General features: G+C 35.9%; 2 protein-coding genes, 1 long non-coding RNA gene and 1 pseudogene across 3 annotated transcripts; all 4 read right to left on the bottom strand.

Moving 5' to 3' along the window:
* Window positions 1–93: 93 nt before the first annotated feature.
* On the bottom strand, window positions 94–649 carry LOC144568699 (peroxidase 12 pseudogene; annotated as a pseudogene).
* Window positions 650–682: 33 nt separating this feature from the next.
* Window positions 683–1,572, bottom strand: LOC144568698 (peroxidase 45-like). Its single transcript, XM_078319067.1, has 2 exons — window positions 1,174–1,572; window positions 683–1,041 (listed from the first exon to the last, which is right to left on the bottom strand). Exons 1-2 carry the CDS (start codon window positions 1,570–1,572, stop codon window positions 808–810), a joined length of 633 nt encoding a protein of 210 aa, XP_078175193.1. The 3' UTR covers window positions 683–807.
* Window positions 1,573–4,389: 2,817 nt separating this feature from the next.
* Window positions 4,390–6,458, bottom strand: LOC144568523 (uncharacterized). Its single transcript, XR_013515677.1, has 3 exons — window positions 6,132–6,458; window positions 5,863–5,930; window positions 4,390–5,724 (listed from the first exon to the last, which is right to left on the bottom strand). It is a non-coding gene; the product is annotated as an uncharacterized LOC144568523 (long non-coding RNA).
* A 4,530-nt stretch (window positions 6,459–10,988) lies between these two features.
* Window positions 10,989–12,505, bottom strand: LOC144568697 (peroxidase 45-like). The gene is made up of 4 exons (XM_078319066.1): window positions 12,072–12,505; window positions 11,738–11,935; window positions 11,488–11,647; window positions 10,989–11,377 (listed from the first exon to the last, which is right to left on the bottom strand). Exons 1-4 carry the CDS (start codon window positions 12,495–12,497, stop codon window positions 10,989–10,991), a joined length of 1,173 nt encoding a protein of 390 aa, XP_078175192.1. The 5' UTR covers window positions 12,498–12,505.
* Window positions 12,506–14,103: the final 1,598 nt, after the last annotated feature.

Below are 14,103 nucleotides of genomic sequence, written 5' to 3'. Positions count from 1 at the left end.
AACAACAGTTTCCAAAGAAAATAAAATAAAAAAGGAAATGAAATGAATTAAGCAAACAACAATACAACAGCGTTGTAGCGTTGTAAGCACAAATTAATTAGGGAAGACACAATTCTTGCGGATCTCACCATTGGCAGCAGTCTTCACCCCGAGCCTTCCAAGCGTCACCATGGAGTCACTAAATGCTGTGAAGAATGCATTTTGATCCGCTGCAAATTTGTCCACTATGCTCCGTGAACTTGGATCAAAGTACAAGGCACTATCTGAGAAGAGGACACCCTTCTTTTGTTGCAGCATCAAGAAGTAGTTATTGTCAAAAGTTAACACGGATTGATCGAAGAATACAAAAGAATTGGGGTTCATAAATGAAGGGCATGTGCCTTGAAGTTGGCTAGCAAAACCGGGGTCCAAAAATGGGTCGACAGTGGGATAAAGACGGGGGTTGACAAAGAAACAGCTAGTAGCACCGAGTGTATGACCGCCTATAAATGAATAACTTAACAAGTTATCAGTTTTGCATCACAATTCATTTGGTAGTAGCTTGTTCATTATATGGGTTGAATAAAAAAAAAAGGAAGAGAACAGATATTCGACCTGAAAGTGCAACCAAATCAGTTACGCTCAACCCTTGGGCAGAGAACCTCGTCATTAGTTGGGGTACATTTTCAGATGCCGAAGGAAGGTCGACATCACTAGCTCTTGCCCCCAATGCATCGTACCTTCCAAGCTCCACTTTCCATGTCGGGCCACCACTCTGCCACACAAAGCCCAGCTAATTAATCTCATATTTTGATTAAAAAAACATAGCTAGTAAAGTAATTCACTCAAATTAAATAACATTACCAGGAGAACTGCATCTCTAGCAGCAAGGGCTATAATATCTGAACAGGAGACCTTGTTTGTGCATTGTGGATCTGCATCCACCGCATTCTTTGCTTGGATGATTGTGTTGTACCCATCTACTCTTAAAAATTGATTCTCAGGATTGTGCCGCTCATCGTCATTACTTGCATTTGTGATCATAATTGAAGCATCACAGCCCTATAGTTGCAACGCAGAAGAATTTATAGACATCACCAAATGTTATTATATATTGTGATAAAAAGCAAACATTTATATTATTTAAACTAAAACATGAGAAGCATTTGTAAAGCACATGAAGAATGAACTTACTGTAGCAAAACAATCATGAAAGAAGAGGCGTAGAGTGGCTGCTGCAGCTATTGGTGACGAGGCCATCATCCCTCTGACAGCACCTTGAACAAGGCTTTCAAGATTTGGGCATATGTTAGCGTAGTAGTCCGTACTCAATTTCCCCGCTGTTTTGTTCTGTGAAGGTGCAGGTGCTGGTGCAGGCGTAGGCACGGCTGTAGGAGCAAGCGCTGGAGCATCTGAAGGAGAACCAGCTGGTGCATCTGTAGGAGCACCAGCTGGCGATTCGGTTGTCGTTGGTGGTGGAGGAGCGTAAGTATTATCCTTTGGCGGTGCATTGGCTCCTCCATTGGAAAAAGGGCACTCTGCCGCTGCTGCTACGAGGAGGGAAACTAAGATCAACAAATTGAGTGCTGTCATGGTTACTTAGTTCCCTCTGCACTCTGATGATTTATTAGATGGTATGGATGTGGTGTGTGTCAAAGCATCGGATTGTGTGTTTATATAGTGCTCACAAGGGGAGGGCTAGGCGTGTGGTTTCTACATACTTGCTCATTGTTTTGAGATAGGTACTCAATACTTAATTAGGAGGTGACATCCATGCACGTCTTCATTCCTTGTTCTAAGAATTGGTTCAAATAACGGTCTTGGTCTTGTTCAAACATATAACTTTTTATTTATTTTTTATTATATTCTTTAATCTTCTAGACTGTGCCAAACAGTTTCATTGTTTACAAAATTTGTATTACATAATTGGGTCTAATATTAATTAATCCCTTTAGCTCTCATTCGCTCATGATCCGTTTATAAACACGATCTCTCTCATTTTAAAATCACTCAAGAACTTATTTTGATTCCTCTTTTCTCATTAAAAGAGAACAAAAAGTGCATAGATGTGCAAGGGCAGACCAAGAAATTGGGTCATTTGATGTGTAAATATGTAGGAATAGAAGAATATAGTGATTTAGAGGAATTGACGAGAATAATGAACTAGATCTAGAAATGAGCGCCATTTGACGTGCTGTAAATAAAATTTTATTTATCAATAAAATTAATCTTTGAGTAGGCATTTAAAGCCACTAACTTAAAAAAAACTCTTATGGTACATATTTTTTTTCAAAAATATTCAAATTAAGTAAATTATTAATTTAACAATATATATTTTATGGAAATTATGTACAGTAAAATTTGTGTGTACCACAAAAGTCAGATCTATGTTCTGATACATCATCATAATTAAGGCCATATTTCACAAAATGAAATATTTTCAATTCTAATTAAACTATTAAAGTTGTTTAAATGGTTGAGAGAATTAGCTCTCTGTGTACGTCTCAGGTTCAAAACCAAGATGAAGGATGGTTTGACACCCAACCTCTTATAAAATAGAGTGATGCTTCTATGGACATAAGGACCTATTTGTAAAATGAACATATTTTTATTTTCAAAGTTCAAAAAGTCAATCCGAACCGTTCATCTTGTTCTCCATATTAATATATGCTTGGAGACCAAATTTTTCATTTTTCTGAAATTTTTTACTATTTATTTAGATGGGTACAAAATTCAATGGTCTGAATTTGATATTTTTTGTACCCATCTTAATAAATAGTAAAAAAATTCGGAAAAATGTAAAATTTGGTCTCCAAGCACATATTAATATGGAGAACAAGATGAACGGTTCGGATCGACTGTTTGAACTTTGAAAATAAAAATATGTTCATTTTACAAATAGGTCCTTGTGTCCATAGAAGCCTTTGCCTATAAATATATATATATATATATATATATATATATATATATATATATATATAGAGGAGGGTTAAAATGCACCCTCCTTTTTGTGCTCCTAACGTGCACCCTCCCCTCGTATCTTCATTTTCAAAGTTCAAATAGTTGATTCGATCTTTCCAACGTGTTCTAAATTTTAAAATGTGCTTGGAGACCAAATTTTACATTTTTTAGAAATTTTTTACTATTTTTCAAGAATTTTTTATTAAACTAAACAATAATAAAAAATTCAGCAAAGTGATGATTTTAAAAAATTCTGAAAAAATAGTAAAAAAAATTTCAAAAAATGTAAAATTTGGTTTCGAAGCACATTTTAATATGAAGATAAAGAAATAGTAAAAAAATAGTAAAAAAATCGTTGTTTTTTGTGGTCCAGATTTGCTGAAAACAGGGATTTTCAATAAATCTAAAGAAATAGTAAAAAAATTAAAAAAAAAAATGTAAAATTTGGTCTCCAAACACATTAATATGGAGAACAAGATGAACGGTTCGGATCGACCGTTAGGATTTTGAAAATTAGAAATCAGAGCTGTTGCATGGAGGGGCTCTATGCTATGGATAGCATGCTAGCATATTCCTATATATATATATATATATAGTGGCTAATATCAAAACGTTTGCATCACGCCTCCCGTGCAACCAAGTCATTTTCTAATTTTTAAAGTCCAAATGATAAATCTAAACCGTTAGATGTGTTCTCCATATTAAAATGTGCTTGGAGACGAAATTTTACATTTTTTGGAATTTTTTTACTATTTATTAAGTCATTTTGAAAATCGCTGATCCAACGGTGGCTTCTGATTTTACTGTTCCAAACAGCTACCGTTGGATCAGCGATTTTCAAAGTGACTTAATAAATAGTAAACAAATTCCAAAAAATGTAAAATTTGGTCTCCAAGCACATTTTAATATAGAGAACACATCTAACGGTTTAGATTTATCATTTGGACTTTAAAAATCGGAAAATGACTTTGTTGCACGGGAGGCGTGGTGCAAACGTTTTGATATTAGCCACACACTCTCTCTCTTTCTCTCTATATATATATATACACTAGTATCGTGCTCGTGCATTGCAACGGAGACAATATTATAAGTATAAAAACAAATTCTCATCCAAAATAATATATTTTCATAAAAGCGGTACATGATTTGGATGGTTCAGCGCGCATGCATATATAAACCAATCGTCAATACATGACTTAAACCCTACCCACATGTTTTCCCCAAACTACTACCCTATCCACTCTAAATGAGTGATGAAACAAAAATTAGATATAATAACATAATAATTTTATACAAATATATGAAAGCATTGGACATACGAAACATAAATTAGGGCCTTGCTTTGCTTCTTCATACGCCACATGCTTTGCTTCTTCATACACCACAGCATGTAGCTCTTCAGAGCTTATGTCCCCAAGAATATTGCAAGGCAAGCTGCCAATAAATTAGCAGTCAGATATATGCATGTCTTTACAAAAAAAATGACAAGTGAGATGATGAATAAGATTACTAAAAAAAAAAAATTAAAAAAAATAGTGTTGTGTTTGTTGGTTCAAAGAATGTAACCATACACAATCTAATTGTACCTTCTAAGTCTGCACTACTACACATTTTAATCTGAAAGATTGGTATGTGACCAACAAATCAGGGTAGACAAATGAACCAAGTCATTTTTATTCAAACAAAAGCAGCTCTAAAATAACAGAACTGTTACACAGCTATACAACAAAACTTAGCTGACATTTATTTCCTAAGACAGGATCAACATAATGCAAACCATGCACTGGGGATACATTGCTACAAATTTCACGTGAATTTGGAGAATCAGTATATCAGTGTCGAGTTTCTGGTCCAACCTAGTATCCAAATCCTTAAAAGACACTTAAATAGCAGAACTTCTCACAAAAAAAATTGATGTATAGAAGATATATTACTCAGAATGACTCAGTTCATCTGTTTGGATCTCGCAGAGTGGAACTTTGATGCATATTACCAAGCATACTCTATAAATACACACTCTAACACTCAATACTCCTACATTACTCAAAATATTAAGAAAACTTCAATATAAAAGCATAATGAGTGACAAAGATGAAACTTACCAAGTTAATATTGGAGACAATCAAAACTTGGGGGAGAGAAAGTAACCGATATTTATATTTGACTTGATAAAAAAAATTCCAGTAGAGTTTCCAAAATGCCCTTTGATTCCAAATGTCTTCATTAACTTTGGATTTCCCATTTACGAAGAAGCACTTGTCAAATTCAATTATGTGAAATAAGTTATAACTCTTCTGCTCAATTCTAGCATAATACAATATACATCGCCGATATTTCAGATTTACTATTTGTGTAATGCATGATTACGGATATGCAATGTGCTAACTTGAGAAAGAATATTTGACATTAGCATACCAAACTGTGCAGATTTATTTGGATTTTATGCCTTTTCATATTTGCTAATAATAGTATTGCAACCAAAAAATGTTCACCTATAAAGTTCATTACATGGAACTTCATTGGAAATTTTACTATTTTTAAATTGAGTTACCTTCTGATAGGACCAAATTGACCAAATTCATCTTCTAAATGCTTCTCTTGAACTCTGTCATCCAAATTTCCAACAAAAACCTTTGACATCTTCTTCTATCTATGGCTGATAGCTTCCACTGCATTCATATGAAGTGCTCCTCTTTAGTCTTCTTAACGGGTGTCCAATTAGAGAAAACAGATCTTGCATAGTCCATATCCATTAAGACTCGTGGGTATGAACCTATTGCCGCCCTGCATAGTTGAACCCCCAATAAAAAATAAATCAAAGGAATCAATCAAATTCAATCTAAAGTTGATATAAGAGGTTAAGTCAGTAAATTAATGAGCTTCCCATTGTAAAGTATAATATCAGATGAAATCATGTTATACCTTAGTCTGCTGAAATGCTTTCTCTAACTGTCTGATCTGAATCCTTTGCTCTGAAATATACTCTGAATCTGATGAAGTACAAAGAAATATATAAAATTGTTGGTATCAAGCTAATCCACACCTTGTTTTGTCACTACTAAAATCAAAGATTTTGGAATGAATGGTCCCAACTCCCAACTAATACTGATACTCACCTAAAAATAAGAAACACTTATCAATTTGAATGTCTAGAAACAATTATCTTGATAAAATGACAGAAAAGTACATACATGAGCCATCCATCGGTAAATGTCATGTACGATCTGCAAATAATTAATTAAACACAGATATAAGTGGCACACCACTTGTTTGATAAAATGCCAAATCGTAATACAAAGAGAAGCGAAGAAGTTCCCTTCCACGTTTAGTGGTCTCCTCTTCCAAGCGAAGCCTGTGCCGGCAGCGACAACAAGACGGAATCGAACTGCGCTCCGTTCGTTCCTGTCCGAGCAAGTGCCACCAGCGTGATGGTCTGATCGGAGAACAGCGGAGAGGAGAGAGGGTGCCGGGTAGAGAGATCAACGGCGATTAGGTTTTCTTCTTTCCTTAGGAAGAACCGAAGAAGGGATGAGATTGGAGGACGGGTAAAAAAAAAAATCGTTGGTTCGCTTGGGAAAGGTGACTGGAGTTGGCAAAAGAATTTAGCCATGTGAGGCGGTTGCAGAATGAAAGTACGTGTGTCACTATGTGTAGCGGATGTATTTTGAACTAAATTTAGACTTCTACATATATAAAAGATATATTTAATCAAAGGAAGGCAAATTATTTGTTTAGATGGTTCAGATTCAATTCGAAACAAAAAGTAAATCAGGACCCTTGCAGAATCTAGACATTAAGCTCCTTAATAAGAAGGATATATATATATATATATATATATATATATATATATATATATATATATATATATATAGAGTTAGGCTGGGGTGCTATGGATAACATAGTGGTCTCCCGTGCTACGGCTCAATATTCGAGTTTTCAAAATTCAAACGGTCGATCCGAACCGTTCATCTTATTCTCCATATTAATATCTGCTTGGAGACCAAATTTTACATTTTTCTGAATTTTTTTACTATTTATTAAGTATTTTACAAAATTGTTGATCCAACGGTTTTACTGTTTTGTGCAGTCACCGTTGGATCAACAATTTTGTAAAATACTTAATAAATAGTAAAAAAATTCATAAAAATGTAAAATTTGGTCTCCGAGCAGATATTAATATGGAGAATAAGATGAACGGTTCGGATCGACCGTTTGAATTTTGAAAACTCGAATATTGAGCCGTAGCATAGAGGCCTATATGCTATCCATAGCACCCCAGCCTAACTCTATATATATAGAATAAGATGAACGGTTCGGATCGACCGTTTGAATTTTGAAAACTCGAATATTGAGCCGTAGCATAGAGGCCTCTATGCTATCCATAGCACCCCAGCCTAACTCTATATATATATATATATATATATATATATATATAGAGTAAGGCTTGGGTGCTATGGATAGCATAGAGGCCTCTATGCTACGGCTCAATATTTGAGTTTTCAAAATCCAAACGGTCGATCCGAACCGTTCATCTTATTCTCCATATTAATATCTGCTCGGAGACCAAATTTTATAATTTTCTGAATTTTTTTACTATTTATTAAGCCACTTTGAAAATCGCTAATCCAACGGTTTTACTGTTTTGTGCAGCCACCATTGGATCAACAATTTTGTAAAATACTTAATAAATAGTAAAAAAATTCAGAAAAATGTAAAATTTGGTCTCCAAGCAGATATTAATATGGAGAATAAGATGAACGGTTCGGATCGACTGTTTGGATTTTGAAAACTCAAATATTGAGCCGTAGCATAGAGGTCACTATGCTATCCATAGCACCCCAGCCTAACTCTATATATATATATATATATATATATATATAGGTTTTGGCTAATATGCTACGGGTAGCTAAGAGGCCTCCGTGCTACGGCTCGGATTTCGAGTTTTCAAAATCCTAACGGTCGATCCGAACCGTTCATCTTGTTCTCCAAGCACATATTAATATGGAGAACAAGATGAACGGTTCGGATCGACCGTTAGGATTTTGAAAACTCGAAATCCGAGCCGTAGCACGGAGGCCTCTTAGCTACCCGTAGCATATTAGCCAAAACCTATATATATATATATATATATATATATATATATATATATAGAGAGTTAGGCTGGGGTGCTATGGATAGCATAGTGGCCTCTATGCTACGGCTCAATATTCGAGTTTTCAAAATCCAAACGGTCGATCCGAACCGTTCATCTTATTCTCCATATTAATATCTGCTAGGAGACCAAATTTTATAATTTTCTGAATTTTTTTACTATTTATTAAGCCACTTTGAAAATCGCTAATCCAACGGTTTTACTGTTTTGTGCAGCCACCGTTGGATCAACAATTTTGTAAAATACTTAATAAATAATAAAAAAATTCAGAAAAATGTAAAATTTGGTCTCCAAGCAGATATTAATATGGAGAATAAGATGAACGGTTCGGATCGACCGTTTGGATTTTGAAAACTCGAATATTGAGCCGTAGCATAGAGGCCACTATGCTATCCATAGCACCCCAGCCTAACTCTATATATATATATATAGAGTACGGCTATGCTACTTCGCGAATTAAACATGTTGTTTTAATTCGCGCCTATATCTTTAGTTTCGAAGTCCAAATAGCCGATCCAAACCATTAGATGTTTAATCTATATTAAAATGTTCTTGGAGATCAAATTTTACATTTTTTGGAATTTTTTTACTATTTATTAAGATGGTTTGAAAATCGCTGTTTTTTAATGGTGCAAAATTTTAATAAAAACAGCGATTTTCAAACCATCTTAATAAATAGTAAAAAAATTCCAAAAAATATAAAATTTGATCTCCAAGCACATTTTAATATAGATTAAACATCTAACGGTTTGGATCAGCTATTTGGACTTCGAAACTAGAGATATGAGCGCGAATTAAAACAACCCGTTTCATTCGCAAAGTAGCGTAGCTTTACTCTATATATATATATATATATATATATATATATATATATATATATATATATGAAGGAATATGCTAGCATGCTATGCATAGCATAGAGCCCCTCCATGCAATGCCTTGGATTTCGACTTTTAAAAATCCTAACAGTCGATCCGAACAGTTCATCTTGTTCTCCATATTAATATGTGTTTGGGGACCAAATTTTACATTCTTTGGAATTTTTTTACTATTTCTTTAGATTTATTGAAAATCATTGTTTTCAGCAAATATGGACCATAAAAAAACAGCGATTTTCAATAAATCTAAAGAAATAGTAAAAAAATTCCAAAAAATGTAAAATTTGGTCTTCAAATACATATTAATATGGATAACAAGATGAACGGTTCGGATTGACCGTTAGGATTTTGAAAAATCGAAATCCAAGACGTTGCATGGAGGAGCTCTATGCTATGCATAGCATGCTAGCATATTCCTATATATGAATATGCTAGCATGCTATGTATAGCATAGAGCCCCTCCGTGCAACGGCTTGGATTTCGAGTTTTCAAAATCCTAACGGTCGATCCGAACCGTTCATCTTGTTCTCCATATTAATATGTGTTTGGAGATCAAATTTTACATTTTTTGGAATTTTTTTACTATTTCTTTAGATTGATTGAAAATCGCTGTTTTCAGCAAATCTGGACCATAAAAAAACAGCGATTTTCAATAAATCTAAAGAAATAGTAAAAAAATTCCAAAAAATGTAAAATTTGATCTCCAAACACATATTAATATGGAGAACAAGATGAACGGTTCGGATCGACCGTTAGAATTTTGAAAACTCAAAATCCGAGCCATTGCACAGAGGGGTTCTATGTTATGCATAGGATGCTAGCATGTTCCTGATCAAAGTTGTAGTTCCTGAACTTTGGAGCTACTAATTCGTTTTTCAATTTTCAAAGTTCAAAACGTCGATCCGAACCATTCAAGTTGATATCTATACTAAAATGTACTTGGAGACCAAATTTTATATTTTTCTGAATTTTTTTACTATTTATTAAGCCACTTTGAAAATCGTTGATCCAACGGCGACTTCTGATTTTAGTATAGAGATCAACTTGAACGGTTCGGATCGACGTTTTGAACTTTGAAAATTGAAAAACGATGAGGTTGGCTCAGATCAAAGTGGTAGTTCCTGAGCTTTGGTGCTACCAATTTGTTTTTCAATTTTCAAAGCTCAAAATGTCGATCTGAACCGTTCATCTTGTTCTCTATATTAATATGTGTTTGGAGACCAAATTTTACATTTTTCTGAATTTTTTTACTATTTATTAAGTATTTTACAAAATTGTTGATCCAACGGTGATTTAACAAAATAGTAAAATCAGCAGCCACCGCTGGATCAACAATTTTGTAAAATACTTAATAAATAGTAAAAAAATTCAGAAAAATGTAAAATTTGGTCTGCAAGAACATTTTAGTATAGAGATCAACTTGAACGGTTCGGATCGATGTTTTGAACTTTGAAAATTGAAAAACGAATTGGTAGTACCAAAGCTCAAGAACTAGCACTTTGATCTTAGCCAAGCGCGCGCTCTCTCTCTCTCTCTCTCTATATATATATATATATATATATATATTTGGCTCTGTGCAAGTTTCAGCTCTCCATGTACGTCTCAGGTTCAAAAATACTTGCTTTCTCTCTTTTCTCATTAGCATATACATTTTGTTAACTAATTGACAATGTAACGTAGAAAAACATGCTGAGCATGTAGTGAACGCATGAAATATAAATTCATTGTGTTTATTTATTATGCACAAGATAATTGTGAATGTACCAATTCAATTGTGTATCCCTAAAACAATATTAGCAACTTCTAATCAGGGAAAAGACGGAGAACATTTGTTCATTTGAACACAATTTTAAAATATCTGATTTATTGCATAAACCCTCATGTTGCTACATATCCGATTTGAATCAACAAATTGTAAAAAAACAACAGTTTCCAAAGAAAATAAAATAAAAAAGGAAATGAAATGAATTAATTAAACAACAATACAACAGCGTCGCGTAAACACAAATTAGGCTGAATTAATTAGGGAAGACACAATTCTTGCGGATCTCACCATTGGCAGCAGTCTTCACCCCGAGCCTTCCAAGCGTCACCATGGAGTCACTAAATGCTGTGAAGAATGCATTTTGATCCGCTGCAAATTTGTCCACTATGCTCTGTGAACTTGGATCAAAGTACAAGGCACTATCTGAGAAGAGGACACCCTTCTTTTGTTGCAGCATCAAGAAGTAGTTATTGTCGAAACTTAACACAGATTGATCGAAGAATACAAAAGAATTGGGGTTCATAAATGAAGGGCACGTGCCTTGAAGTTGGCTAGCAAAACCGGGGTCCAAAAATGGGTCGACAGTCGGATAAAGACGGGGGTTGACAAAGAAGCAGCTAGTAGCACCGAGTGTATGACCGCCTATAAATGAATAACTTAACAAGTTATCAGTTTTGCATCACAGTTCATTTGGTAGTAGCTTGTTCATTATATGGGTTGATTAAAACAAAAAAATAGAACAGATATTCGACCTGAAAGTGCAACCAAATCAGTTACGCTCAACCCTTGGGCAGAGAACCTCGTCATTAGTTGGGGTACATTTTCAGATGCCGAAGGAAGGTCGACATCGCTAGCTCTTGCCCCCAATGCATCGTACCTTCCAAGCTCCACTTTCCATGTCGGGCCACCACTCTGCCACACAAAGCCCAGCTAATTAATCTCATATTTTGATTAAAAAAACATAGCATAGTAAAGTAATTCACTCAAATTAAATAACATTACCAGGAGAACTGCATCTCTAGCAGCAAGGGCTATAATATCTGCACAGGAGACCTTGTTTGTGCATTGTGGATCTGCATCCACCGCATTCTTTGCTTGGATGATTGTGTTGTACCCATCTACTCTTAAAAATTGATTCTCAGGATTGTGCCGCTCATCGTCATTACTTGGATTTGTGATCATAATTGAAGCATCACAGCCCTATAGTTGCAACGCAGAAGAATTTATAGACATCACCAAATGTTATTATATATTGTGATAAAAAGCAAACATTTATATTATTTAAACTAAAACATGAGAAGCATGAATTTGTAAAGCACATGAAGAATGAACTTACTGTAGCAAAACAATCATGAAAGAAGAGGCGTAGAGTGGCTGCTGCAGCTATTGGTGACGAGGCCATCATCCCTCTGACAGCACCTTGAACAAGGCTTTCAAGATTTGGGCATATGTTAGCATAGTAGTCCGTACTCAATTTCCCTGCTGTTTTGTTCTGTGAAGGTGCAGGTGCTGGTGCAGGCGTAGGCACGGCTGTAGGAGCAAGCGCTGGAGCATCTGAAGGAGAACCAGCTGGTGCATCTGTAGGAGCACCAGCTGGCGATTCGGTTGTCGTTGGTGGTGCAGGTGGCGCCCCACTATCTGGAGGTGGAGGAGCGTAAGTATTATCCTTTGGCGGTGCATTGACTCCGCCATTGGAAAAAGGGCACTCTGCCGCTGCTGCTACGAGGACGGAAACTAAGATCAACAAATTGAGTGCCGTCATGGTTACTTAGTTCCCTCTGCACTCTGATGATTTATTAGATGGTATTCAAAGCATCGGATTGTGTGTTTATATAGTGCTCACAAGGGGAGGGCTAGGCGTGTGGTTTCTACATACTTGCTCATTGTTTTGAGATAGGTATACATTGGTCAATACTTAATTAGGAGGTGACATCCATGCACGTCTTCATTCCTTGTTCTAATAATTGGTTCAAATAACGGTCTTGCTCTTGTTCAAACAAGTAATTTTTTTTATTATATTATTTAATCTTCTAGACTGCGCCAAACAGTTGCATTGTTTACAAAATTTGTATTGTTAGATCTTAATCCAACGTTGAGCATATATGTGATATAATTATGAATTCTTTACTGTCATATATGATTATCACAATTAAAGTGATATAATATGGAATTAAGATATTAGACAATCTATTTATTCAATATGATGTGGTCCATAAGTGTGTAGAACAATTTGGGGCAAAGATCAAATCATTGATGACCCGATTCTGAGATTTGCAATTAAGAAAACTGCATTTGAGCCCAGTGCGGGTGGTCCACTCGCACTGGATCTGAGTGCACCCGCACTCAGGACTTAGCCAAATTATGGGAGGCTTTTGGGAGCCCAGTGCGGGTGGTTCACCCGCACTGGATCTAAGTGTGGACGCACTCAGGAGTTAGCCAATTTTTGGGAGCCTTTTGGTAGCCCAGTGCGGGTGGTTCACCCGCACTGGATCTGAGTGCGGACGCACTCACTACTTAGCCAATTTTTGGGAACTTCATAACAACGCAAGAAAAAGTCCGAGCGCAGTGCGGACGCACTGAGAACTTAATCGATTTTTTGGAAGTTCAATGCAGGAAAAGTCCGAGTGCAGTGCGGACGCACTGAGCTCTAGTGCGGATGAACCACCCTTACCGAGGACTTGGTCAATTTCAGAAGTCCTGTTTTGAGCCCAGTGTGGGTGGCTCACCCGCACTGAACCTGAGTGCGGACGCACTCAACTATTTTTGGGCTGAATTTTAAGGCGGTTACTTAGACACGTTTTGACCCAGTGCAGACGCACTGAATCCAGTGCGGGTGAACCACCCGCACTTGTGTCGCCAGAAGTGTATTACTATATATAGATGGGTCCTCAAGGCACAAGATGAACCAACTCAACTCAGAATTCTAAAAAGAGGTTATTCTTAGACAGAATTTTGAGAGTCTTCTCCATTCTTCCACCATCAAAGAATTGAGAGGAGAAATCCATTAGAAATTTGGAAATGATTTCTCAAGAGCGATCTTGTTGCTTTGGAAGACCTAATCTAAGATTCAACCAAAAGGGCGTGAAAGAAAAAGCTTGCAAGAGTCTTGTCTCGCGCTCACGGAGACGGTTGCTTCTCCAACCTAGGGTTTGATATTCCATGACAAACGACATGGAATCAGGTATTGTATTCCGCACTAAAGATTATGTTTTTGGGTCTCTTTGGCATAGAACGGTCTTAGGTTAAGGTGGGGATTGTTTCTTCTTCCCCGGAGTGTAAGTGTTTGACCCCTAGATGAGATGTAATTGTTTGATCTCTAGATAAGGCGTAATTGTTTGGTCTTTATGATTCCCAACAAGTATTACATA

Source organism: Carex rostrata, chromosome 17, assembly GCF_964058835.1.
Source record: "Carex rostrata chromosome 17, lpCarRost1.2, whole genome shotgun sequence".
Classification (NCBI taxonomy): Eukaryota; Viridiplantae; Streptophyta; class Magnoliopsida; order Poales; family Cyperaceae; genus Carex; species Carex rostrata.
This window is presented reverse-complemented; position numbering and strand designations above follow the sequence as displayed.

Excerpts from the sequence above, each read along its gene's own strand:
- LOC144568698 (XM_078319067.1), bottom strand. The coding sequence starts at position 1,572 with ATGACAGCACTCAATTTGTTGATCTTAGTTTCCCTCCTCGTAGCAGCA. Across the intron at positions 1,042-1,173 it reads TTCATGATTGTTTTGCTACA|GGCTGTGATGCTTCAATTAT; the intron begins GTAAGTTCATTC and ends TTGCAACTATAG.
- LOC144568697 (XM_078319066.1), bottom strand. The coding sequence starts at position 12,497 with ATGACGGCACTCAATTTGTTGATCTTAGTTTCCGTCCTCGTAGCAGCA. Across the intron at positions 11,648-11,737 it reads CTAGAGATGCAGTTCTCCTG|AGTGGTGGCCCGACATGGAA; the intron begins GTAATGTTATTT and ends TTTGTGTGGCAG. Across the intron at positions 11,378-11,487 it reads TGATTTGGTTGCACTTTCAG|GCGGTCATACACTCGGTGCT; the intron begins GTCGAATATCTG and ends ATTCATTTATAG.